This window comes from Dipodomys spectabilis, unplaced genomic scaffold, assembly GCF_019054845.1.
Source record: "Dipodomys spectabilis isolate Male_0828 unplaced genomic scaffold, ASM1905484v1 ptg000059l, whole genome shotgun sequence".
Taxonomy (NCBI): Eukaryota; Metazoa; Chordata; class Mammalia; order Rodentia; family Heteromyidae; genus Dipodomys; species Dipodomys spectabilis.
This window is the reverse complement of record NW_024870736.1, coordinates 2,069,424-2,096,762: the sequence shown is the minus strand read 5'-3', so window position 1 is coordinate 2,096,762 and position 27,339 is coordinate 2,069,424. Positions and strand designations below refer to the sequence as shown.

General features: G+C 41.8%; 1 protein-coding gene, 1 long non-coding RNA gene and 1 pseudogene across 3 annotated transcripts; 1 reads left to right on the top strand and 2 right to left on the bottom strand.

The window, feature by feature from the left end:
* Positions 1-18,873, bottom strand: part of LOC122108425 — a 106,693-nt pseudogene extending 87,820 nt beyond the window's left edge.
* On the bottom strand, positions 16,093-17,053 carry LOC122108410 (ras-related protein Rab-18-like). Of its 2 annotated transcripts, XM_042680342.1 has the most exons (2): positions 16,662-17,053; positions 16,093-16,594 (listed from the first exon to the last, which is right to left on the bottom strand). In XM_042680342.1, exons 1-2 carry the CDS (start codon positions 17,044-17,046, stop codon positions 16,386-16,388), a joined length of 594 nt encoding a protein of 197 aa, XP_042536276.1. In that variant the 5' UTR covers positions 17,047-17,053; the 3' UTR covers positions 16,093-16,385. The 2 variants fall into 2 exon arrangements, with proteins under 2 accessions (XP_042536276.1, XP_042536275.1); XM_042680341.1 differs by having other exon boundaries at positions 16,093-17,053.
* A 266-nt stretch (positions 18,874-19,139) lies between the features above and the next one.
* Positions 19,140-23,360, top strand: LOC122108412. The gene is made up of 3 exons (XR_006147571.1): positions 19,140-19,150; positions 21,791-21,794; positions 23,275-23,360. It is a non-coding gene; the product is annotated as an uncharacterized LOC122108412 (long non-coding RNA).
* Positions 23,361-27,339: the final 3,979 nt, after the last annotated feature.

Genomic DNA, 27,339 nt, shown 5'->3' with positions numbered 1-27,339 from the left:
AGAGCTGGAAGAGAGGAACAATATGGGAGTTTGAACTCAAGACTTCCTATGAGGCTGGCACTCTACAACTTGAGCTATGACTTCAGCCCTCCTTTTGGCTGGTTACTTTGAAGGTGCAATGTAAAGAACTTTCCTGTCCTTGCTGGTCATAACTACAATCTAAACCTGGTGAGCTAGGATTACAGGCTTGAGCCACCTGTGCCTGGCTGAACAGTTCTTTTGAGAGCTCAATCAGTACCACTCAAGGAAAACCATCAAGAGCAGTACTATCCCAGTTGAGGCTGGTACTATATATGGGCTGAGATGGACTGGTCAAGGGCCCCTCAGGTTCAGGCTGTATTCACTTAAACTTCCTTTGTGTACTCAGAGATACTGCAGGCCTCAGTGAGCTTTGTAGCCTGTGGTTGGGACAAGTTTCCAATAGCTCTATAGGCATGCCTTGCCCCAAGCGTAGGTTGATCTCTAAGGAGATCAGAGTAGAAAAAACAAATAGAGCACTGAGCAAGGTGGCAGGTGCATTCTGGTATTCTGCTGCTTATCTCAGCATTCAGATCCTGCAGGAAGAGCAAGTTAGGCAAGCTAGGGAAATTGAGCAATCCTCTGGTTTGGCCTGGTCTTAGAGCTCTCAACCTCACCATGCAGCAGGAAGACAGCAACAGAAGCTGCTGCCTAGAAGCTTTCAGTCTCAGCTAGGAACACAGGTAATAGAGCTGGCCACTTGCCACTACCCACTCTGCCTTCCACAGCTAAATGTTTCAATGGGTCTACATCCAATGCTCCCCCTCTAGAGCTTCCTCATGGCTGTCCCCTACTTAAACACTGGCAGAAGACACTGCCACACCAATTCCCACACTTGATTTAAGGCTTCTGCAAACTGAGGGTTTCACTGGCAATTGGGCCGGCCAGTCTGTTGTCACCAGATTGGCCTAAATTACCTTTAGCTTTCTTTCACTGCAAGAAGATAGTGTTGGAACTGGGGGCTGTTTCCTACTCTTCTGTGTGGCCTTTCTGTTGTTTGATGCTTTCCCACATCCTGTCACTGCTCATGACTCCTAATGCTCTTTCTCCCTCAGAACAGTCTGTCATTTTTTCCCTGGCTCTTCTCATTCACAGGGTGTGTGAAGTTTTCAATTTGACATCTTACCTCTAAATCTCTAATGTTTTAGTTCAACAAATTCTTCTTACAAAAAAACTAGCAGAGACTGGTGCTGGTGGCACATGCCTATAATCCTAGCTGTGATCTAAGGATCACAGTTCAACACCAGCCTGGGCAGGAAAGTCCATGAGACTCTTACCTCCAATAAACTACCATCACAAGCAAACAAAAACACGACCAGGAGTGGAGCTGTGGCTCAAGTGGTATAGCACTAGCCTTGATCAACAAGAAGCTTAGGGACAGGGCCTGAGTTCAAGCCCCAGGCTTAGCACACACACATGAGAGAGTGCAAATGAGCGCACGCACGCATGCGCGCGTGCGCGCGCCCCCCCCCCCCCAAAACAAACAAATAAAAAAACCTATCAGGTCAGTTTCCAGTATTTCACCTTGTAATCCTAGCTATTCAGGAGGCTGAGATGAGGATGACAGTTCAAAGCCAGCCAGGATAATAAACTCTGTGAGACGCTTATCTCTAAGTAACCAGCAGAAAGTAGAGGTGTGCCACAGTGGTAGAGTAACAGCTTTGAGTGAGAAAACTCAGGGGCAGTACCCAGGTCTTGAGTTCAACCAAGTATGAGCAAAAAAGAAGGGAAGGAAGGAAGAAAGGAAGAAAGGAAGGAAGGAAAGAAGGAAGGAAGGAAGGAAAGAAGGAAGGAAGGAAGGAAGGAAGGAAGGAAGGAAGGAAGGAAGGAAGGAAGGAAGGAAGGAAGGAAGGAAGGAAGGAAGGGAGGGAGGGAGGGAGGGAGGGAGGGAGGGAGGGAGGGAGGGAGGGAGGGAAAGGAAAGGAATAAGAAGAAGAAAGAAAGAAAGAAAGAAAGAAAGAAAGAAAGAAAGAAAGAAAGAAAGAAAGAAAGAAAGAAAGAAAGAAAGAAAGAAGGAAGGAAGGAAGGGAGGAAAGAAGGAAGGAAGAGAAATAAAGAAAGGAAGGAAAGAAGGAAGATAGATCAGACATCTCCTGGCCCATAGAAGTCTAGAAAGAAAGAAAGAAAAGTCAGAAGTCTTCTGACCCAGAGAAATCTGCACAACACAAGAAACTTGAGCTCTCCAAAGCAGGAGAAGGAGTTTGTAGGACGGCAAGGTGACCTTTCCACCAATAATTCCATTCAGTGACACTGACTGGACACTTATGGGAAGATTTGTCTCTGTTCTTTGGTCTCTGGTTTGCTCCTTCACAAATGATATCTGAGACAGGAAGTTGAGGGTGGTTCAGTGCTATAACTGGAGGGCTCCCTGCCCACCCTTTCCCCTGAAGAAGCTGAAGCTGGAAAGTGTCCCCATCTTCCCCTCCCCAAGGACCCCTTGGCTGTCTTAGGTCTTCTTCCCACATAGAGACATGAACCTGAGTCACTCAGACAACCACATAAATGCCTTCTAAGATGAAAATGGGGGGAGGAGAGAATCCAGAAAATCTGAATGAATACAACAGTTGGAAAATGGAATGGCTTTACACACAGCCACTGACTGATTATTCACTGTCTGGCTGGGGTTTGGGCAGAAACAGTAGAGAGACTGCCATTGAAGGATCTAGAAATCCGGGCAGAGAGGCAGGGAGATGACCAAGTGGGGAAAAGGGGAGGTATTGAACCCAACAGCTCTTCTCATGCTCCTCTTCTATCCCCAGCCAAGGCTCCATCTGGCTGTGATGGAGGAAGTGCAGGTCCCAAACACAGCAGCACACAGAGCCCTTGGGACAGCTCCAGTTTCAGCTGGGCTGAACCCTGTGGTCTTGGGACCACCACTCAGAGTCAGTTGTGACTTGGGGCTCTTGTGGCCTGCGAAGCTGAGGCTACTTTCCAGGCACACAAGCAATGCCTGGGCTGGGCTGCAGTGGGGTGGAGGACTGCCTGCAGTGGAGGGCTGCCTTGGGTGCCAGGCCTCTGAGGGGATGACTCTGCATACAAATCAACTGTTGAAATAGATGCTCTCTGGTAGGCTCATGCAGACCACCCATGGGCCTGTTCTTAGGAACTATCTGGACTGCTCTTAATGTACCAAGGGCAGACAGAGGCTGCATTTGAACGCTGAGGCTGCTGTGGGCCTTCTAGGGGTACAGGTCACCTCAGCTACCCTTTGGCTGTAAAAGCACTGATCAGAAAACCAAGTCATTTCTCTGCTGGCCCCATGTGTTATTTTTTTAATTTTATTTTATTGTAAAGATGCTGTACAGAGGGGTTACAATTACATGAGTAAGGTACGTTTCTCATTGAACATTGTTACCTACTCCATTGTTATTCTCCCACTATCTATTCCCTCCCATCACTCCCCCCCCATGAAGTCGTAAAGTTCATTTCTGACATAGTGTCCTGTGAGTATCACTGTTGCAATGGGTCCTCTTTTGTACTTCTTTCAGCATTTTGTTTTTCCCTTCCCTTCCCCAATCAGATAAATGCATATACGAGATGGAGGGTATGAGAATCAAAGACAGAGGTTGACAGGGATAAATGAATGGAAAAAGAAAAATGAAATAAAATAAGAATGAACTAGATGCAGTACATTGGCAACAAAAAAAAAGAAAGAGCTGTTGTTTCCATGTCTTAGAGTTCATTTTGATGTATGGTCATATGTTCATAGCTCTTGAGCTATTGTGGAGCCTATGTTTCTTTGGGTCTGGCTTACTTCACTTAATATAATTTTTTCCAAGTCTTTCCATTTCCTTTCTGAAAGAAGCACAAAATGCCATTGTGTAAATATACCACATTTTCTTGATCCATTCATCTCTTGAGGGGTGCTGGGGTTGATTCCATTTCTTAGCCATGGTAAATAATGCTGCAATGAACATAATTGTGCTGGTAGCTTTAGTGTAGCCTAGTTTTAGATCATTTGGATAAATGCCCAGGAATGAGATTGCGGGATCATAGGGGAATTTAGTCTTTTGACAAACCTTCATACTGCCTTCCAGAGTGGTTGAACCAGCTTACATTCCCACCAACAGTATAGTAGTGTTCCTTTTTGGCCACATCCCCACCAGCATCTGTTATTATTTGTTTCCTTGATAATGGCCATTCTAACCAGGTGGAATCTCAATGTGGTTTTGATTTGCATTTGTTTTATGGCCAGTGACACTGAGCATTTCTACATGTGTCTATTGGCCATTCTTATTTCCTCTCCAGAGAAGTCTCTTTTTAATTCTTTAGCCCACTTATTAATGGGGTGGCTGTTTCTCTGGGGATTTGGTATTAGGGGGATTAATTTTTTGAACTCTAGGTATATTTTTTAATATGAGACTATTGTCTGTTGTATGGCTAGTAAAGATCTTCTCCCAATCTGTGGGCTATTTATTGATCTTGCTAGCTATGTCCTTTGCCATACAGAAGCTCTACAGTCTAACGTGATCCCATTTATCCAGACTTTCTTTGATTTGTTGTGTACATGGATCTCTATTTAGGAAGTTTTACCCCGTGCCAAGGAGCCTTAGTGTATCCCCTATCACTTCCTGTAATATTTTTAGGGTCTCTGCTTTTACCTCAAGGTTTTTGATCCATTTGGAGTTTATTTTGGTGCAGGGTGATATATAAAGATCTAACTTCAATTTTCTACATGTGTGTGCCAGCACCATTTGTTGAAGAGACAGTCTTTCTTCCATCTGATAATTTTGGCTCCCTTATCAAAGATTAGGTGGCCATCAATCTGTGGGATCATGTCTGGGTCTTCAATGCTATTCCATTAGTCCTCTTGCCTGTTCATGTGTCAGTACCAAGCTGTTTTTATAACTACAGCTTTATAATAGAGTTTGACGTTTGGTATTGATATACCTCCAGCACTGTTCTTCCTTCTAAGGATTGCTTTTGCTATTCGGGGTCTTCTATTGTTCCATATGAATTTTTGGATTGCTTCTTCTATTTCATTAAAGAATGTTGTGGGGATATTGATAGGTATTGCATTGAATTTGTAGATGGCTTTGGGCAGTATTGCCATTTTCACGATGTTAATTCTCCCAATCCAGGAGCATGGGAGGTTTTTCTACTTCTTTAAATCTGCTTTAATTTCCCTTTTTAAGTTTTTAAAGTTTTCATCATACAGGTCCTTGACATCTTTGGTTAAGTTTATTCCTAGGTACTTTTTAGAGACTATTACAAAAAGAGTTGCTTTTTTAATTTCAGCCTTGCTCTTCTTATTGTTGGCATACAAAAAAGCTACTGATCTTTGTGGGTTAATTTTATACCCTGCCTTTGCCAAAGTTTTGGATCAGCTCAAGTAATTTGGGGGAGGAGTCTATGGTCTTCTTTAAGTTCTTAAGACCTGAAGACCAATGGAATGGATTAGAAGATCCAGAAATATAGCTGGGAGCTGGTGGCTCACGCCTGTAATCCTAGCTACTCAGGAGGCTGAGATCTGAGGATCGCGGTTCAAAGCCAGCCTGGGCAGGAAAGACCGTGAGACTCCTATCTCCAATAAACCACCAGAAAACCGGAAGTGGTGCTGTAGCTCAAGTGGTAGAGCACTCGCCTTGAGCTGAAGAGCTGAGGGACAGTGCCCAGGCCCAGAGTTCAAGCCCCACAGCCGACAAAAAAAAAAAAAAAAAGAATATCTAGAAATAAAATCACACACCTATAGTCAGCTGATATTTGACAAAGGAGCCAAAGACATGCAGTGCAAGAAGCACAGCCTCTTCAACTACTGGTGCTGGGAAAACTGGGCAGCCACATGCAAAAAAACTGTAAGTGGACCCCAGTCCATCACCTTGCACTAACATCAACTCAAAATGAATTAAAGACCTTAACATCAAAACTGAAACTCTGAAACCACTGCAAGACAGAGTAGGACAGACACTTGAACTTATAGGATTTCCTGAACACAGTCCCAGGGTCGCAACAAATAGAAGAGAGACTTGACAAATGGGACTACCTTAAAATAAAAAATTTCTGCACAGCTAGACATAGTTAACATACAGAAAGACAGCCAACTTATTGGGGAAAAATATTTACCAGCAACATATCAGACAAGGGCCTAATATGCATTATATACAGGGAACTCAAGAAACTAGTCCCTCCCAAATCGAACAAACCAATCATTAAATGGGCCAGGGTTCTAAAGAGAGACTTCTCAGAAGAAGAGATTAAAAATGGCAAAGAAACACACAAGGAAATGAGCATCATCCCTGGCTGTAAAGGAAATGCAAATAAAAACAACCTTGAGATACCACCTTACCCCAGTCAGAATGGGCCACATCCTAAATTCAGCCAATGACAAATACTGACAGGGATGAGGACAAGAGGAACCCTACTGCACTGCTGGTGGTAATGTATACTAATACAACCACTTTGGAAAGTAGTCTGGAGGTACCCCAGAAAGCTAAAATATAGACCTCCCCTATGACCCAACCATACCACTCCTAGGATTCTACCCTGAGCAACAGGAACCAGGATTCAAGGACACAAGCACCTCCATGTTCATTGCAGCACTCTTCACAATAGCCAAGATAGGGAAACAATCCAGCTGCCCACTACAGATGAATAGATCCAAAATTATGGTACCTATATACAATGGAATATTATGCAGCCATTAGAAAGGACAAAATAGAGGTATTCACAGGGAAATGGATGGAACTAGAACAAATCATTTTGAGCAAGGTAAGCCAAGAGCAGAGAAACAAATGACACATGGTCTCCCTGATATGTGGATGTTAGGAGCTATGACAAAGTAAACAGGACTCAAGAAACAAAGGCCCTCCACTCATTTTGTCATATCATTAATAAATGACTCTGGGTTCTTGACCACATATATGGGATGTGTGTGTGTGTGTGTGTGCGCGCGCGTGCGCACGCATGTGTGCACATCTGAGGGAAGCTAGGAGAAAACAGGGGAAAACATACAACAGAGGGGCCCATCAACTGCACTGGACACTGATGAAAATGTACTAAGCAACTCAAGGGCAGCGATAGAAGGGAGGGAATGAGAGGGAAAGAGGGAACAGCTTACACTAAGCAAAAGGAAAGAAATGTACATATCACCCAATGTGGAAGAAATAGTTGTACTGTCAAAGCTCATAGAATTCACAAACATCATAGACCATGTGAGGGTTAAAATGTGTTTGTGACTTTATCACTATCTTACAATATTGTGAATTTATGTGATCATATAATCTCAACAAAAATTATTTTAAAAGTTTACATTAAAACAACAAAAAAGAAAATAATTAATTTAATTTTGCTGAACCAAACTAAAAGCTGTGGAATACATGTTAAATATGTATGCTTAATAAAAATACCTACTTTATTCTTTGTAATAGAGACCAAGTTAAAATAAGTTATTGAAGTGGGGGTATTAGGACTATGTGAAACACACTGTCCAAAAAGAAATGTACTCATTACTTGACTTATGTAACTATAACTACTCTGTACATCACTTTTATAATAACAGTTTTTAAAAAAATGAAACACAAAATTATACTGAAGCCCTCTCCCCCTTTCTTTTCCTATACAATTTTTCTCCCTCATTGCTTTGTGTGTGTGTGTGTGTGTGTGTGTGTGTGTGTGAGAGAGAGAGAGAGAGAGAGAGAGAGAGAGAGAGCATGTGTGTGCACACAAGATGGGGTTGTGCTTACTTGGGCCTGAACTCAGGTCCTTTGGGTCTTAACCTGGCTCTTTTTGTTCAAGGCTGGCACTCTAGCATTTCAGCCACAGTTCCCATTCTGGCTTTTTCCTGGCTAATTGCAATATGAATCTCTTGGATTTCTCTGCCTACATTGGCTTCAAACTACAAATCAGGTATCTGTCTCCCAAGTGGCTAGTATTACAGGTGTGTGTGGGCAATTGCTGCACGGCCTCTCACTGCCCCTTTAAAAGGGTAGCTTTTAGATTGTGAAGTCAAAGAACAACTCTTGTTTGAAAACTGGGTATCGGTGTGTTTTATACAGATCTGGAGGCTCCGCATGGGAGGAATGGCCTTCTTCTTCTGGGAAGGATCACAGCGCTCCACCAACCAAGGAGATTTGATGGAATGTCCCCAGACAACACACTGGATACATTGAGTAGAACAACAGCCAAACCACAATTTTTTTAATTTTAATTTTATTTTATTGTAAAGACATGTTGTACAGAGGGGTTACAATTACATATGTAAGGCAAGGAGTACATTTCTTTTTTTTTTATTGTGAAAATACCATACAGAGGGGTTACAATTACACGAGCAAGGTAATGAATGCATTTCTTTTTTTAAAATATATTTTTATTGTGAAAATACTATACAGAGGGGTTAGAATTACATGGGTAAGATAATGAGTACATTTCTTTTTTTTTAATTTAATTTAAATTTATTTGTGAACATGCTGTACAGAGGGGTTACAATTACATGGGCAGGATAATGCGTACATTTCTTACCAAGCATTGCAGCCTCCTCCTTTGTTTACCCTTCATGAGTACATTTCTTATCAAGCATTGTAGCCTCCTGCTTTGTTTCCCCTTCCCATCCCTTCCCACCCTCCCCTCTTCCCCCCACCCCCCGGCCCCCCCACCAAAGTTGTAAAGTTCGTTTTTTGACATAATGACTTGTACATCTCATTGTTACAATGGGTCCTCCTGTATCCCTGTTTTAACAATTTGTTTTTTTCCTTCCCCTCCACACATACCAACATCATACATAGTGAAAGGAGGGGTTGTACCATGGGGGAGGGACATACAAGGCAACAAAGACATAATCTTATAAATATGTTAGAAACAATCGCATGAAAGATCTCTCTCTCTCTCTCTTTTTTTTGTCAGTCGTGGGGCTTGAGCTCTAGGCCTGGGAGCTGTCCCTGAGCAATTCAGCTCAAGGCTCATGCTCTACCACTTGAGCCATTGCGCCACTTCTAGTTTTCTGGTGCTTCTTTTTTTTTTCATTGTGATTAAGTGATTACACAATTTCCCAAATTTCACAGTATTGTGGAATAATGATGCTCATTTAAAGTCACAAGCTCGTTCTAACTTTCCTGGAGCAAATTGTCTATCACGGTCTATAACATATAAAAGTGTACATATATATACCATACATGTGATCAGCAGCATGGGGATATTTAGTAGTGGTTCGACCGGATGAGTGGAAATTCTTTGTTTCTTAAGTCCTGTTAACTTTGTCGTATCACCTAACATTTTGGATTTAACATCCACTTATCAGGGAGACCATGTACCGTTTGTCTCTTTGCTCTTGGCTTACCTCGCTCAACATGATTTCTTCTAGCTCCATTCATTTCCCTGCAAATGCCATTATTTTGTCATTTCTAATGGCTGCATAATATTCCATTGTGTATAGATACCACAATTTTTGGATCCATTCATCTGTGGTGGGGCATCTGGGTTGTTTCCATATCCTAGCTATTTTGAACAGTACTGCAATAAACATGGAGGTGCGTGTGTCTTTGTATATTGGTTCCTGTTGTTCAGGGTAGATGCCTAGAAGTGGTATGACTGGGTCGTAAGGGAGGTCAATCTTTAGCTTTCTGAGGACCCTCCAGACTGCTTTCCAAAGTGGTTGTATAAGTGTACATTCCCACCAGCAGTGTAATAGGGTTCCTCTTTCTCCACATCCCCTCCAGCATTTGTCGTTGGCTGATTTGTGGGTGTCAAACCACAATTTTTTTTTTGGGTCCGGTCATGGGGCCTGAACTCTGGGCCTGGGCACTGTCCCTCAGCTCTTCAGCTAGTCCTCTACCGCTTGAGCCACAGAGCCACTTCCGGCTTTTTTCTGCTTGCTTATGTGGTGCTGAGGAATCGAACCCAGGGCCTCAGGCATGCAAGGCAAGCGCTCTACCACTGAGCCACCTTCCCAGCCCTCAAACCACAATTTTTAAGACATTGTATAAAATAATTTTTTAACCAAGATACTCACAGATGCATCTCCCATAATCTTGGGAAACATAACAGTAGTATAGAGTGTTTGGAACCAAGCCTTTTCCTTAGCCCAAACCACCCAAAAGAGGCAATATGGATGCTCCTAGTCCAATGGCTAGGCCATTTACAGCTAAAAAAAAAGGCTTTTAAGAAATAAATTCACTGTTTCTAAAATAAAAAAGTAAATGGGAAATTAGTAAAAAAAAAAAAAAAAAAAAAAAAACATTAAATGTGTGAGCAGATGAAAAAATGTATTTTAGAATGCAATTTTCCAAGAAGAAAACTGTGCAAAGCATAAAAACAAACATTTGTTTAAGGCTTCTTCCCAGAAGCTGTAGACTGTGGATCTATCTACTGCAGGTTGTAAAGGTTTAACCACAACCTGGATATCATGCTGCCACTGGTTCTAGGTGACATCGCCAGAACTGCTTTGGTATTTGCAGTGGTTCTTGGGTTCTCTTACCATTATATCCAGTAGTACAGGGGGGTGGAACTCAGGGCCTTCTGGTTAGTTAGTTGGCATTTGACTACTTGAATCACACTTTCAGTCCTGTTTTCACTAGTAATTTTGGAGGCTGAATTTTAACAGACTTTTCTGCTTGAACTATCATAAACAAAGATCCTGTGATGGATCTCAGTCTCCTGAGTAGCTAGGATTATAGGTGTGAACCACCTGCAACCAGCTAGATTGTATTGCAAGGAAGGAGCTTTGGGAGATGTGTAAGGATCACAGGAGAACAGGGCTTGCAGACGCAGAGTCCAGCAACTGGTGTGAGGTGCAGTCTGTGAGGCGAGGCCGCCCTCACTTCAGCCTTGTCATATGCCCCCAAGGTTGGTAAGGTTTTACACTAGGCAAGAATTAATTCCTTTAAATGAACAAGCTACAGTAAAATCTAAGATTTCTAATTGAGAAAGCCTAAAGCACCATTAGGAAAATCACACTGGAGTTTAATGACAAAGCTCTGGTACATGAACACAAAAGAATCAAAACTGTCCTCGATACCATGTTTCTCCCATGATATATTTGTACATATATATTTTAAAAATCTGCTCTCATAGTCCAGGACTTCAACAGGACTTCAACAGGCTAATTAATACATTGTTTTATAACTGATATTATTTTTTACCTTGAATGAAAATAATGTCAAATGAAATTATGTCTCTATCTCAGGGATCCATGCTAAATTAACCAGCACCCCTGCTCAGAGGGAGGGGCCATGATGATGTGTGAACTCATTTTTGAAACATGAGCTGAACAGAAAGTCAGTTTGTTAAACACAGCCATTCACCAAAGCTTTGTAGAAATGACCTGTCAGGAGAGACTTCCCAAGACCACAAAGGCATGGTATCATGAGCTATAAAAGTCTAGCTACAGTGTGTCCAGAGGTAGGAGATCATGATGGAAAGAGGGAAATGTGTGCAGCTTTTGTTAGGTATATGTAGATTTTTTTTGCTCTTCCTGGGGCTTGAATATAGGGCCTGAGCACTATCACTGAGCCTCTTTGTGCTCAAGCTAGTGTTCTACCAATGTAGTCACAGCATCACTTGTGGCCTTTTCAGAGTAGCTTATTGGAAAGAAGAGTCTCACAGATTTTGTTGCCTGAGTTGGCTTCAAACTGCAATCCTCAGATCTCAGCCTCCTGAGTAGCTAGGATTAGAGACATGAACCACCAGGTGCCTGGTTTTTATGTGTGTGTTTTAAAACTCAAAAGTAAAGCCCACAGGATTGGGAATGTGGTTTACTGAGAGAGTGCTTGCCTAGCATTCATGAAGCCCTGGGTACATTTCCCCAGTACCACATAAACAGAAAAGGCCAGGAGTGGCACAGTGGCTCTAGTGGTCAAGCGCTAGCCTTGAACAAAAGAAGCTCAGGAACAGTGCCCAGGCCCTGAGTTCAAGACCCAGGACTGGCAAAAAAAAAAAAAAAAACTTAAACCCCACAAGAATGAAAACATGTACAATGCAGCATACTAAACTTATATGTGTTCCCATTGGATTATCTGTGAACTAAGGTAAAGGCTGTGTGAGGTATGGTAGGGAAGGAAAGAATTGCCACAAAGTTAGTTGTTGAAGACATTATTATTCAATAGACTTCTTCTTAGAAGAACATTTACAAGTTTAGATGTCAAGTCAGACCCTCATGAAAAGATGTAAGAACTTTCTGGCGAAATCGGGCAACAAGGACCAAATTAAGAGTTCATTTGCTGCCTTCCTCAGTTTATTGAGCTTCAGTATCTGAAGGATCGAGTAGGAAGAGGTCAACTTCTAGGGAGCAGGTTGCTGGTTAATTTTACCCTCTCTCCAAATCCTCTAATCTAGGACTACTGAGTAATAGCCTCTTCCTTTGGAAACTCCCCACCGTATCTCCCTGCGTTATGAGAGGAGACTTCCCTTCCATGGAGAGGAGCTTGCTCTTGGGTCCTTCAGACACTTAGTATGCAGACATCAAAGGCTCAATGTTATAAATGGATCCCTAGCCACTCTGTTTTTATCATTGATGTAATGGCCGTTTCATGACAATGCAAACTAGCCGTCATCAATTCCAATAGTGGAAACAGCAGCCCTAGAGAGTGGACAATGTCAGGTGTTAGTTGGCCTCCATTTTCACTTTGCTTCCCTTCCCTTCTGGCTATTTGCTATATGAGGATCTTTGCCTCAAAAGGTTTAAGGAATCTGAGACATGACACCACAGAAACAAGCAAAAAATGTATGCACAGAAAGATTTTTTGGTGTGTGTAAAGTCCATCTTATCCATATAAAATTAATTTAAATAAACCAAGTAAGAGAAAGCTTAAGTGAAACTGCCCTAACTAATTATTTTTCTGATTCTTCCCTATTACATTAAGAAAAACTCTCACTGGAAAAATACGTTCACTCCAAGCAGCAGCAACGCAGGTTTCACAGAAACAGGATGTGTCTGTTTCCTATAATATCAGCTGAGCCTTTTGTGGGGAGCCCAGAGAAGAGCAGGAAAGTGGGAGGCTGGGAGCAGAAACAGGAGTGAGGAGCTGGTGAAAACAAGCATCTGTAAAGTCACCTCAAAGTGCACGAGATGAGGTTGCTACTTCAATGTCTGGATCTATCTTTTCTCTTTTTCTTATCCCAGTAGGACAAGCCTCAGCACTGTCCAGGTCAGTGACTGGACACTGGAGGGAGGAGCAGGCTGAAGAGCAGCAAGATTGGTGAGAGAAGCTCCAAGAGGCTCAGGAGAGGACTCAGGTGGTCTCATGGAAGATGTACAACGTCACCACAGAAGACAATGGTGTGTGTGTGTGTGTGTGTGTGTGTGTGTGTGTGTGTGTGTGTGTGTGTGTGTGTAAAATGTGAGGCTTAAATTCATTTAATTCATCCTGGTATAACAATGAGCAGTGTCCACACAGACACAGACACAGACACAGACACACACACACACACACACACACACACATAGATACGATTTTCTGATTGTCTACAGCAAAATTATGTCCACTGACCAAGGTTTTTAATTCCAAGTCAAAGAAGAAGTCAGTGCCTTCTAGTACCACACCACAAAACTGAAATTAAAAACCCCAGAATAATATTGGAATTATAACATTTCAAACCATAGGCATGTTATTCTGGAAGCAGAGATGGGGAAGACTGAGGTCCAAGGCTAGTCTAGGCAAAGTGTTAGCAAGAAGACCTTATCTCAACAAACACTCCTGGCTTGGTGGTTCATGATTGTAATCCCAGCTATGTGAGAGGTATAGGTGAGGGAACAGGAAAGCTCAAAAAATACTTTAAATACTTAAAGCTAGAGGGGCTTGCTTTGTGGCTCAAGTGGTAGAGGGCTTGCCTAGCCATTATGAGGCTTTCAATTCAATCAAATCCTAGTAATATAAAAAAAAACTCACAAAACAGATATAAGATGTGTTCATTAGTTTGATGTAGTTACTTATACAATATATACAGATTTGAAACAAATTGTGTGTATATGGTAAGCATATGGCTTCTTTCCTGTCATATAAGGAATATTTAGAATTCGGAAAAGATAGAAGTGAGCACTAGGTTCCTTGCCTAATAAATAAGAGTAGGGAGAATTTCATTCATTTTCTACTGCATATCTTCAAGTTCTCTCAGTAGTTTCTAGGCTGAACTTGAAGAAATTGTACTGAATGTACTAAAAAAATAAAACTCTCTCTGTATGATCTATAGTAATTGGCACAAAGCCTACACAGTTTATTTTACAGCTCAGCAACAGCAGTTACTATTTGGTAGAGAAAGCATCTCCACTTCAGGATTGAGGTCAGCAGGTACAGCACAAGTACCAGACAGCTGTACATTATCTGTAGAGCACTCTTAGCCAACATGCCTGAGCATGTGCTGGATGTCAGCCTTAAAATCAGTTATTTTCCTCTGATAAGCAGTCATTTATGTCAGACCCGTTGAAAAGGCAGATGAGTTAGTTGAGTTAAATGATAGTCCTTGAAGCCCGTGCAGAGATATCCTCTTCAGAGATAGTACTTGGAAAACCAAGCTTAACTCTAATGCAAACACATTGGCTCTGCATACCTGATGGTAACTGCCTTCTTGGTGCTTTCTTTCTTCCTGTCATCCATGAGACACCCTATGAAGTAAATGAAATCCAGGTTACAACAGAAGATGCTGCCCACTGTGCTGAGGAGCACCAGCTTGCTGTCATCAACCACAGCCATGTTCACGTCTGGACTTCTTTCATCACCTGGAAGTCACCACAAGTTCCAGTGATAAGGAGCACTTTGGGTACAGACTACTATAACCATTTTACTATTCGACAACCTAGACTACAAAAATGCATCACCAGACAAATATTCTTTGCTTTGCCAAGCACAACAATAAACAGTATGCACATTTCTGGAAGCAGACACTGAGGTGCTGGGCACAGAGTTCACTGTAACTACATAACATCAAAAACAGCATAGGAAAAGAAAGACTTGTGCTTTTCCATCACTGGAGAGATTTTACGGCTCTGTACGTTACCAGGACTGGGTATTTCTACAGTTCTAACAGCAGGTGGCACTTTCTACCACTTTAAAAAGTTTGTCCTGTCACAGTCTTTTTCTTTTTTCTTTCTTTCTTTCTTTCTTTCTTTCTTTCTTTCTTTCTTTCTTTCTTTCTTTCTTTCTTTCTTTCTTTCTTTCTTTCTTTCTTTCTTCCTTCCTTCCTTCCTTCCTTTCTTTTCTTTTTTTTAAGATTCACAAAAGTCTTTTATCATTTGCAATTGTACATACAGAACTGACAAGAAAATCAGAATCTTAATGAGGGGTATTACAGTGATCAGCCTTAAAAAAAATGAAGTACTTATCTGGGGCTCAATATAGCAGAGGTCAAAGTAAATTAAATAATGGATAAATGAAGATAAAATATAATGTACAATAGCAAGAGGTTAGAAAACTGAATACTGTGGAAAAAAATTATCAGTCTGTACAAGTTGGTTTTGATAAACTACTGGTTACATGTTACAGCAAATTATCTACCTTCTCATTGCAACAGCATTTTCCCATGCATGTCAGAATCTGGAAGCAATATGCCTTTCTCAAATGGTTTTTTTCCTCACCTTCAAAATACAGAAATAGGCTTTTGAGAATCAACTAGCCACTTATGGAAATCATAAGACACAGATATTCAAAGACATTACATGGGTACAGTTGAGGTACCTGGATGAACACTAGCAGCATATAAAAGGAAAGATGTTGGTTTTCAAAGTTGAAAGTACGAAAAGCATTATAGAAGCACACTGCTCTGCTCTGTTCTTCTGGGACCAAAATGGGGAAAACCTTATTGCCATTCTGCCAAACACCAGGCAGCTAAAACACTGTGAAAGGATCATGAATCCAATGACACATTACAGGATTAAAACTCCAGTTAAATAACTGAACTAATCATTGAAGTAAATTTAAAAAAACCTCAAACTTCTTTAACGTGTAAGTACATTTTAGAGGCATCATCAGAACAAATAGAGATTTAATTATGAATTGGCCTGGGCTACATTCTGAGAATTTTGTTTAGTACTAAGAGAATCTCCCACATTCTAGAAAATTTGTGTTATTCCTCAAAGGAAATCTGACAGGTATGATACCTGTATACCAAGTAATTCAGTAATTGACAGGTGTACTTAAGCAAAAAAAAAAAAGAGAGACCAAAAGTAAAACTCGGTATCAATGTATACTAGACAGATGGATGTTTTAAAAAAAAATACATGATAAATATAAATCATAAAATCCAATGTACTCCTAAAGGTACACCTATTTTATGTTACATAAAAACCTAACGACTGTGAACTGTGCATGCATACCATAACATTCTACCTGGGAAAGCCAAAGAGTGGGATTTCTTGCAAGTATTTACTGCCATGATACAAAACAATTATGTGCAAACTGCAAGGTCCCTAAAATAGCAGTGAGTTTATATGCAGAAAGATGTCACTATCTGATCAAATATGCAAGAGATGGAATTTCCCAGAGTTTATAACACAGAACAGTAACCACCACAGGCTCCTCCACCGTGACTTTCTTCCCTGTGTGACAGCTCCATGCCCTTGTTTTGGTTCTCACTTTCCCACAGTCCACGTGTCTGAATGATCTTCTCAACAAGTTCTTCAAAGGCACATTGTACACCATCACAGGTCTTTGCACTTGTCTCTATAAATAACAGGGAATGCTTTCTTGCAAATTTCAGACCCTCATTTCTATCAACTTCACGATTTTCCTTGTCAATTTTATTTCCAACCAGCATGTTTACTATGTCATTTCTTGTACTGTATGTCTCCAATTCATTTAACCAATTATCCAGCTTAACAAAAGTTCCTCTTCTTGTGACATCATAAACTAATATAACACCCTGTGCACCTCTATAGTAGCTGTGAGTTAAGGTTCTAAACCTCTCTTGACCAGCAGTATCCCATATTGCAAGTTTAGCTTTATTTCCATCCACTGAAATTGTTTTCACCTTGAAGTCAACACCTATTGTTGCTGCAAGTTCTGGATCAAAAGTATCATCTGTGAACCTCAGGAGCAGGCTGGACTTGCCCACCCCACTCTCGCCGATGATGAGGATCTTCAGGGTGGTCAGCAGGTCCTCTTCCATCCTGACCCCACTCCAGCTGCCCGCCCCTGTTTGCCTCTCAAACCTTTAGCGAGAACTTCCTTCCTTCCTTCCTCCCTCCCTCCCTCCCTCTCTCTCTCTCTCTTTCTCTTTCTTTCTTCCTTCCTTTCTTCCTTCCTTTCTTTCTTTCTTTCTTTCTTTCTTTCTTTCTTTCTTTCTTTCTTTCTTTCTTTCTTTCTTTCTTTCTTTCTTTCTTTCTTTCTTTCTTTCTTTCTGTCTGTCTGTCTGTCTGTCTGTCTGTCTGTCTTTCTTTCACTTAGGACAGAAACCTAAATGACTTGGTGCCTAAGTACATGAAGTGAAAGCCCATCATGGAAAGGAAAATGTGAGAGGGCACTAAATCATTTAAAATTCTCTTGGAAACATTAAAAAGACTCACCAGTGAAGGGATTGAAGTCTAAAAATGTATCAAGGATTAAGCCGGAAACTGCTCTGAGTGTTGCTAGTACACAGACTTCTCTGTAATTTGCTTTCCTTGTTTGGAAACAACCTAGTCCAGCTGTGTACAAAGGAAAACAGCAACATTAGAACTTAAAACTTTGGTGAGTCCCAGGGCAACTTGAGATGTGTCTAATTCTAGAGCCTTCCTAGCACTGGCTTTTGAACAACAATCTCTTCAACAACAGTCTACCTGGTCTTTGGGAGCTGCTACTTTCAAGCATTAGACAATGAACATGCTCAGAAAGCCCTCTTGCTGTGTGCTCTGCCACAACCCTAAGACCATCCGTGTTCTAAGATGGCAGGGAAACTCCTCACAGGACAGAACATGGTCATTGTTATCTTGCACAAACAAGAAACCTGTCAAGGTGAGAGCTATGGCAAAGCCGCAGCCCCTGCAGATGAAGAGCTACTGACCTGGGAGGTGGCCCGAGCACAGACGCACTGCTGCCTCCTCCTGGTAAGAGCCATAGTTCCCACTGGAGCCCACACCAGTAGAATGGAGCAGATGCCCAGCTCATGCTACTGCCCCATGTCAGTGCAGCCAGAGTGATTAGCAGCCAAGCTGCCAAGTCCCCTCTGCTTCCCACCTCCTGGGCACATAGTGGGCCAGCTCAGAAGGAGGTTTCAGAAGAGCATAAAGAGCCACACAGCAAAGCAGGCGTGGAGAAGCACAAAGTGCACAGCAAGGTGCGTCTCTCACCTCTGGGTTTAGTTATTCTCCGATGATTCTGTGGATAACGAGATGTGGGTGAAGCCATCTTGCTTCCTGACGACAATATCTCTGTATCTGTAGGCACTCTCTGTCTGCCTCACACTGAAACGCAACCACTTGTCAAAAGGCTGGTCTCTTCTGTCGTCAAGAAATTTCCTTTTCCCAGCCGTCACTCCTGTAACAGACGTCTGTATGTTGGTTGTTCCATTGGCTGTTAGTGCATCCATGAACGGAGATGTACCTGCCAAGAGTTTGAAATCACAGTGGTCTGTGATGTCCTAACACCAGTTCTCTCCCAGTGTCACCTCAGAATTAGACCAGAATGCTGGTCACAAACCCAGGACTTATCAACACCAGACTGTCTAAATCAGAACCTTGACAAAGGCTACTTCAAAGATACCTTTCAGTTTCAATCTATGTCTGACAGAAAATCCACCCCCTACTTATTTGGTCTAATATGTACAGCTCTAAACTTGGAGACTTTTAGAGAATGAGATTAGAGAGAAGGGGTCTCTTGTAGAGGATCTGCTGTAGATCTGACAAGTTGGAGAAAAAGAAAACAGCCTAAGGAAATATGAATAGTAAGGCCAAAGTGGTCAAAAGACTTCTCTCTAATGCAAGAAGGTCCTGTGACAAACCTGTCCTTGCTGGGCCATGGCCTGCTGTGGTGCTGCTGCTTTAGATTCTGGTCTCTGTAGAGCAACATATATGTCAGGGCTTCTTCCTTCCCCCTGTCCAGGAGGTGACTACCGGAGGGTCATCCCCTGTTTCTACCTCTGCTTTTGAAAAGGGTACACACACATACATCAAAGGGCTGTCTTCTCTCCATCCAAAAACATTCTACCAGTGATCCTCATGTCACAACTTCTCAATGCCAATCTGGGTCTTGTTTTTCCATCAGTCCTAATATATAGTCTCCTGAGACCAACATTTGTTTCCTTTCCTTCTTTTGGTGCTGGGGACTGAACTGAGAGCCCTGTGCATGCCAGGCCTGTACTCTACCACTGAGCTGCATCTTCAGCCCTCATCTTTGCTTATCATAATGGTCCATGAGTATACTAAGTAAGCGATATACAGTTACCAAGGTAGATGAGAGTAAGAGAGATGCTGTACTTAGCATTTATACAAAATAATCATCCTGTCTATACGAGCCACCTCAGTGTTGGCTAGTGTGGCAATAGATGCAGAGCTCTGGCCAAGAGAAAGCAAAAGCCATGCCTGAGAAATACATGAGGATCTACTGGTAAATTTAGCAACAGAAGTGTTCTGAGAGGGATGGTCATGAGTCATTAATTATGAACCAAGAACTACTTCAAAAGTGAAAAGCAATAAGCCAAATCCAGTAGAAAAGACACATAAATGGTATTTAAGAGAAAATAAACGTGTTCCTGGTCAATCGCTGGAAAAATTTTATGTATTTTAATTTCTGCTATTAAAATCTCCAAGATGCCAAGATGCAGAAACCCCTTTGAACAACTAATGACCAAAATTAGAAAGATAACACTGGAATTAAAAACCTAGAAATAATGCCACATTTTCTTTCATATTTCTTGCTTTGTCTATAAAAGTCGGCAGCTGGGTCATTATGAGGGTCCCTTATTTTCCTCTAGGGCTGCTGGGTGCCTGTATTAGAATTGACTTTTCCAACCCACATGGGAACCAATGCTAACATTCAAGCTTTCACTATTGTGAACTACGCTGTGCTGCAAACCCATGGCCCTTTTTAGTTCCAGTTCTGGCAAGCACACAAATGGTGCTTAGTTTTAAATCCCTCAATGTGCAAGGATTTCAAATTGAACTTGAACATGCTGTTCATGGAAGATCAGAAGTAAAAATTTCACTCACTATACTTAATAGATTCATAGTACAAAGGGAAAGCTTAAAGACTGTTCCAAATGCTGCATTGAGAGAAAGAGAAACAATAATGAAGAGAGCCCAAGTGAGCTGTGTAGGCAGAAGTCAAGCAGCCTAGAGTATCATTGGATGCATCTGGAGCCCAGAACAGAGGCGCATGTGTAGTGCATAAATTATGGCATATGTTATGAAAGCCAAATACCTATGGCTATATAACAAAGAATATAGATGTGTGCGCACATGTTCCTGTCACACACACACACACACACACACACACACACACACACACACACACACACACATCCCTATCAAACCAAGACATATTATTATGCTGAAAACCTGCAAAAGATACTACAGATAGAAAAGATGCATAATCACCTTCAGGGAGTATACACAGACCAAAGAAAATGGAACAATAACAGGGGAAGTACATGAGTAACAAACTACCTGAATAGCACAAACACAACCTAATATCCTTCAATGTCAGGAGGTAAAAAGATCTCTAAAGAAAAAATCCTTATATGATATTAATATAAGAATGAACAGAAAGAAGAGACACATATATGAAGTATGGGTTAGAGGTGACATCTCCAGAGCTTCATTAGGCACATTGCCTTCTCAGTCCCTCAGTGGAACCAACCCAAAAAACCTCAGTACCCAAGTGATTATCACGGCTTGTAGAGGTTATATTATGTCGGCATGATTGGTTACATCAATGATCATTGGTGATTAATTGCCAGTCCTTATCCTTTCCTTGGACTTGTAAGGGGGTACCCAAGTTTTTAGCTCTGTGTTTGGGGCTTCGCCTCTCTGATCACCAGTCTCTGTTATGAAGCTGTCTACTCTTCTAGCCACTGCCCCAAAGACACCTGTATTAGATACATTACAGGAGCTATGAAGAATGAAATCAGGGACAGAGACTAAATATGTATTTGTACTTTACTACATGTATTCTTCCTTCCTGATTTTCCAAGGTGTTTTCTTTTATCTTTGAATATTTTAGCCATTCTTCTAGACTAATGAATTCTTTTACTTTTCCTCTGAGATGTCTTGATTTTCCAGAATTTCAGAAGGACAGTTTTGCTGAGTTTAGGATTCTGAATTGACAGTTCAGTTTTTTTTTTCCAGCACTCAGTAACTATTGTGGTACTTCAATTTAGCCACCAAGGTTTCAAAATTTATCTGTCCTTATAATTATGTGTGCTTTCTCCCCCATAAGCAATACTTTGCCTTGCAATTCCTTTCCAGTGTTTTGGGTTTTCTTTTTCTTGTTTTGTAGAAATACACTTATTCTTTGTTTTGCTGTGCATATGTTTTAGAGTTCATTTGATTTGGGTTTTGCTTAGTTTCTTGAATGTATCTTGTCATGTTTCAGAACATTTTAGCCATGGAAATCCTCAGTGTTTCAGTTATACTCTTTCGTTTGACCTTCTGGAACTAGGATGGCATAAATACTAGATCTTTGGTTAGGTCCCACAGATTTCTGAGGCTCTACATATTGTTCCTCAGTTAACTTTCTCCATCTCATTTGGATCAGGCCGTCTGGCATTCTCTATTACATTTCACTGATCGTTCTCTCTTCCTTCATTTAGCTTTTAGGCTCATGCACTATATGCTGAGCTTCTTGTCCTTGGTATTGTGTTCTTCATACTTAAAATGAATATCTTATGGTGAATTTTGTTGATTTTGTTAGTGCTGAGCATGAACCCAGGCTTTGAGCCTGGTGAGCATACACTCTACCACGGTATTTAGCCCCATCCTCTTTCTTTGCTAAGACTTTCCATTCTTCCATGTATTTTAAGCAAGTCTGTAATTTCTTTGTAAACATTTTTTATTGTGGCTACTTTACCCTTTGGGGGAGGTAAAACCAACATCTCTGTATCCTCAGTGTTGGCATCTGTTGCCTTTATTCATGCTGTTAAGCATCCTTCTGGTTGTTGGTACAGTAAATGGTTTTCCATTGTGCCTTACACTTTTACTTCCTATATGGTGAGAGTCTGAATCTTCTTTATTCCTCTGTTTTAGCTGGACTTGTTTTGCCCTGGCCTGGCAGGAAGAATAGTGGTTATTATCTTACAAATGCCAGGTAAAGGTAGAAATCCAGGTTTTCTGGTTATCCTCATTGATACCCAAGGTGGAGGTCCCTCACACCTACCAGATGGCAGTGGACATCCAGCTCTCCATGAGGCTTCCTCTAATATTTCCCTTGTGGGGAATGGAAAAGAATATCCTATTCCTGTCACATGGCAACAAGTATAGGCTGCTCTTGAGGCCTACTACTCCCATGGGTGTGGAAGGACTCATTCCCAGCCATTAGGCTGAAAACCTCAGACTTCTTATTTGGCAGTCTCTGACAGCAGCCTGGTGGGGGTTAATTGCCTCTCCTGAGGGGAAGGTCCAAGATGGTCACTGGTCATAGCTGGTGTGAGCTAGGGAGGAGTCACAGTTTTCTTCTTTGCTGTGGAGCTGGAGTAGAGACACCATGGATCAAAGGATTCCTATGTTAGTAGGCTGCCCCTTACTTAATTCTATGGCTGGAAAGAAGAGTCTTTATTGGTGTTGTCTGTGCCTCTGGATGTTTGTGGGTTTCTGCTGCAGCTCTGGGATAGAGGAGGCAAAGCAGAAATACAGGAACTCACTACTTGGTGTTTACTCAGACCCTCACGCCTCAACTAATCTGCCTTCAGAGGATATAGAGTATATACTCTACTTACAGAGTATCTATGTGTTTGTTTGATATATAGTATCTAGGGATTTTTGTTGTTTTTAGCAAGAAGAAGAAGCAAAGTACATCTGCTACACCTTTTTGAAGTCTTATTTTCCTTTTAAAGTAGCAAATGTCACCTTTCCCTGAGTTCTTATTCTGAATATCCAACCCTCTCATAAACTTGAGGCCAGATGGACAAAACTTGGAGTTTGCCCATTCTTGTTCTCCTGTAGATTAACCTGCATCACTAGGGCTTTGCTAAACCTAGAGCCAAATGCACACTGTTAGGTGAGAGTTTCAACTTCTAGTGGTATTCTGGCCCTTGTTCTTTCTTCTTAGTGCTTCATCCTGTTAGATGAAACAGTAATTTGGAGCTTAAAACTTTATTTTAATGCTTTTATCACCGGTTAAGGTAAGTAATTCAAAGAAAATAGATGGCTAATATATTTTAACTGTCTTCAAAATATGAAATTTAAAGGACTATTTTCTCAAATAGGTATTGAAGAAAAATTTAGACCTTTTTATGTAAGTCAGTTGAAAGAAAACATAGAAGCAGATGTGGAATGTTTAAAGGTAGGTGATATGCTCAAAAGTCAACATTTCAAAGGATGTGTAATCAATTGGGAAAAACAAAGCAGTGTAAAATGCTACTGATATATGAAGTTAAAAAGCTTAGTGAACACATAAAACCAATTCAACAAATGTGTTCAAATACTATCATAATAGCAAACTCTACTTGTTTCACCATCAAAATATAAGTAATGAAAAAATACATGTGGCCATGTAAAACCATGGAAAATACTATAAATGAATCTGTGTGTGTGTGTGTGTGTGTGTGTGTGTGTGTGTGTGTGTGTGTGTGTGTGTGTTGTGCACACCTGTAATAGGGCTTTTCATAATACTGAGCCATACCTCCAGTTCTGGTCTTCTGTTGATTAATTGGAGATAAGAGTCTACTGGATTTGTCTAACCAGGCTGTCTTTGATCCACAATTCTCAAATCTAAGCCTCCCAAGTGGCTAGTATTACAGGTATGAGCCACCAGAGTCCAGCCATCTTAAGAAACTCTGAAACAGAAAGGGACAGGCTGTGGGTAGTAGCATGTATGAAACCTTAGACTTGATTCCTAGCACTGAAGAGAAAAATCAGAAAACAGAATTGTGTCTGCTGACATACAACAGAACAAATGTTAAGCTAACTTTGAGTAAGAAGTAGAAAGGAGCAATAGACAGATGGGAATAGTCATTCAGGAACCTCATTCATGCTCTCTAGAAAAGTTAGCTCCTCCATGTCATAGTGTCTCACATCTTTACCAAGGTTGGCCTGTACCACAATCCTATTTATGCTTCTCGTATAGCTAGGAGGATAAACTTATGCCCCAGGCCATGTTCATTGGTTGAGGTGGGCTTTTGTTAAGATTCCCCCCACCCCCTAGAAAACTGTAATCCTGATCTTTACTTCCTGAGTAGTTTGGATTTTAGATATGAGCCACCATGCCCAGACTTAGAAAATATTTTTATTTGAAAGCTAACAAAACATTACATATTAAGCCAGACACTGGTGGCTCATGCCTGTAATCCTAGCTATAGCAGGTTAAGATCTCGTGGTTCAAAGCCAATTTTGTCGGCTTTGAATGAAGTCCATTTAGGAACAGTAGAGAGATACACTCCTGATCTTTAGTACTTTCTAATTTGTTAGTGTCTTCATTGGATACATGTATATAGAATACAATGCATATAGAGTTTGTGTGTATACATCAGTATGTTAGTGGGTACAGCTAAATATGAATTTGATGTCTGACTAGGAATAGCATCTTCCCGTTTGAAAGGTCCAGAGGAGCATTTGTATCAAAAATGAATGTGGCCAGGTGCTGGTGGCTCACACCTGTAATCCTAGCTACTCAGGAGGCTGAGATCTGAGGATCACGGTTCAAAGCAGGAAAGTCCGTGAGACTCTTATCTCCAATTAACCACCAGAAAACCGGAAGTGGCACTGTGGCTCAAGTGGTAGAGTACTTGCCTTGAGCTGAAGGGCACAGGGACAGTGCTCAAGCCCAGAGTTCAAGCCCCATGACTCACAAAAAAAAAAAAAAAAAGAATGAATGTGACGCATTCTAGAAGATAACAGAAAAAAAAGTAGCATATATTTACTCTAAATTATCACCTGAGGTACAAATACTGTAAAATTTGGAGGATAATGTTGAAACTAACCTCTTCAAAACCAGTCCACAAAGCCGTCTGTGAGTACCATGCATCTTGATCAATGTCACCTCTCCTCAGTTCCACTCTCCCTCCCAAGCCAGCCCTTCTCTCAATTTTCTTAATTGTGTAGGATATACATTGAATTTTAAAACTACATTCTAGCCAGTTTCTCTTTTCCTTTGTCTACCCGCTTCTACTGATCCCTCCCTCCATTTGATGTCCCATTTCCTGGTGTTTAACCCCAACTTTTTTTTTGTTGGAGCTCTGTGAGGGCAGCTATGGAGGACAGACAGATGAAGAGAAGGGTAAAAACTTAGTCTTCTTGTAAAAGCTGCACACACTAAGCCTTCACCTGGAACAAATTCTCTAGTTTGAATGTTGCCAGCATCACCCTACAATGCACTCAAACACTATTTATTGGTGACATCCGGTCTACAGCAGGAAAGTATCTATGGCTGGAGGACATCAGTGTAACCTGACATCACCTGTCCAAAAAAGAGCAGGGCTGCTGTCTATACACCTGGAAAAACAGATGAAAGAGCTGGGCATGGGAGCTCATCAATGTAATCAGGAGGACAGAGAAAGAGACCAGCTAGGGAATCAGCCTCTAACGATCCCACCCCTTCCAGAGAGATTCTGCATCCCTTACCATGTCCTTGAGCATTCCCATACAGAGATCCCTAGACATTACAACACCATGGCCACAAGCAGTTGTACATGTGAGCCCCTTGGGTATCAGGGAAGACTTGGATAGGAATACCAGGCTTGTTAGACCCCAGAGGCAAGTCCCTGTCAGAGGGAATGAAGGACTCATGGATTGCTCTAACAGACTGCATGGAGTCTCTGATTGGGTCTGAGGACACTGATATGGCCCATAGGCTGTGAAAGAAAATTGAAAGTTACATAGCTCTCTCCTAGAGACATCTTATTAATGCCTACATAAGGAACTCAAGATGATGCCTCTCCCTTAGAATCCTCCCCATTGAGCAGTAACTCTGCTCATCTTTTTCTCCAATCAATCTTTATCATTTTATTCCTCTCTCTGGTTGCATTCTTTGACACCATTGAGACAAACCAGGGACATGATCCAGGTGTTGCAGGTTTTCAGTATCAATCCTAGCTCCTCAGAAGCAGGGTTCAAGGCTAGGCTGGGCAGAAAATCTCCCTAGAGCTTTTGGAGTCTTCTCCAAAATCAGCAACACAAATCAGGACTTGGTTCAAGTGGTAAAGTGTCAGCCTAGCATGGAGAAGGCCCTGGATTCTATACTATACCCCAGTACTGCCAAAACCAAAAATGAGATGGAGAAAGGGGAGGTCCAATCCCTTCCCCATTCCTCACCCAAGCTCTTCACAGGCCTATTCTGGGGAGGGAAAATGTCATTGGCTCCATTTCCTCCTGTTCTTCTGTCCTCAGCACCATACCCACAGCAGTGACAGTGTGGTAGTTTGGAATGTTTACACCAAGAGTGGAGCAGAAGCTCACAGCCTTCAGCAGGTCAGGCATGATTTCAACCCATGTGTATGGTTGCCTGGTTAGATATTTGACCCCTGAGTGGATAGTAGGTGGCAGAAACAGAACTCCATTCCCTCTTGAATGAAATAGCAAAAGCTAATAATTACCTTCAGAAAAATTCATGAGACACTGCAATCAGTGGCACTAGCCAGAGCATAGAGTCTCTGCAGAGCATAGAGTCTCTCTAGAAAGCTCCAGCTGATGGTGAAGAGTTAAGGTGTGGAGTTGCAAGTGGGTGTGGGGGAAGGCTAAGCTCTGGGTCTCTGGACTAGCATGAGTGGACAAGCTGTCTGATGGGGCCAGCATTCTGGGCAGGAAGAGGAGGAGAGAATTTATCACTTGTGTGCCACTTGCTCAGCCTCGGGAGTCTGGTTTCCTGAAGCAGGGCTGGTGAAGAGGTGACCTGGACCAAAGGATGCCACCCTCCTGACTGGCTTCTGCCTTCCACCTGTGATGCAGACCAGCTGTTAGTATGGCAAGGACTCTTCCCCACTACTCCCCACACAGCACCACACTCGGCCTTTAACTCCCTTAACATGCCCTGATTCTTCCCAGAATGGAAAGTGGATCAGTCATGGAATCCAGCAGGTGTTCCTGTTCTTGGGATCACAGCTGAAAATGCACCTTCAGTTCTAGGCTCCCCAATTTAAAATGGAAAGTGAGTCTTGGTCTTGGCTTCTTGGCACACAAGGACCTTGTGTAGAGGAAGCTCCTCCTCTTGCTTCCTGGATCCCAGGGTACAGCCCCTCTTGTGAGTCAGAGGGGAAGGTAGATGGCAGTATGACCAAAGGATCCAACTAGAGAGTCGGCTGTGCTCATGGACTTGTGGCAGGCAGCTGGATGCCAGG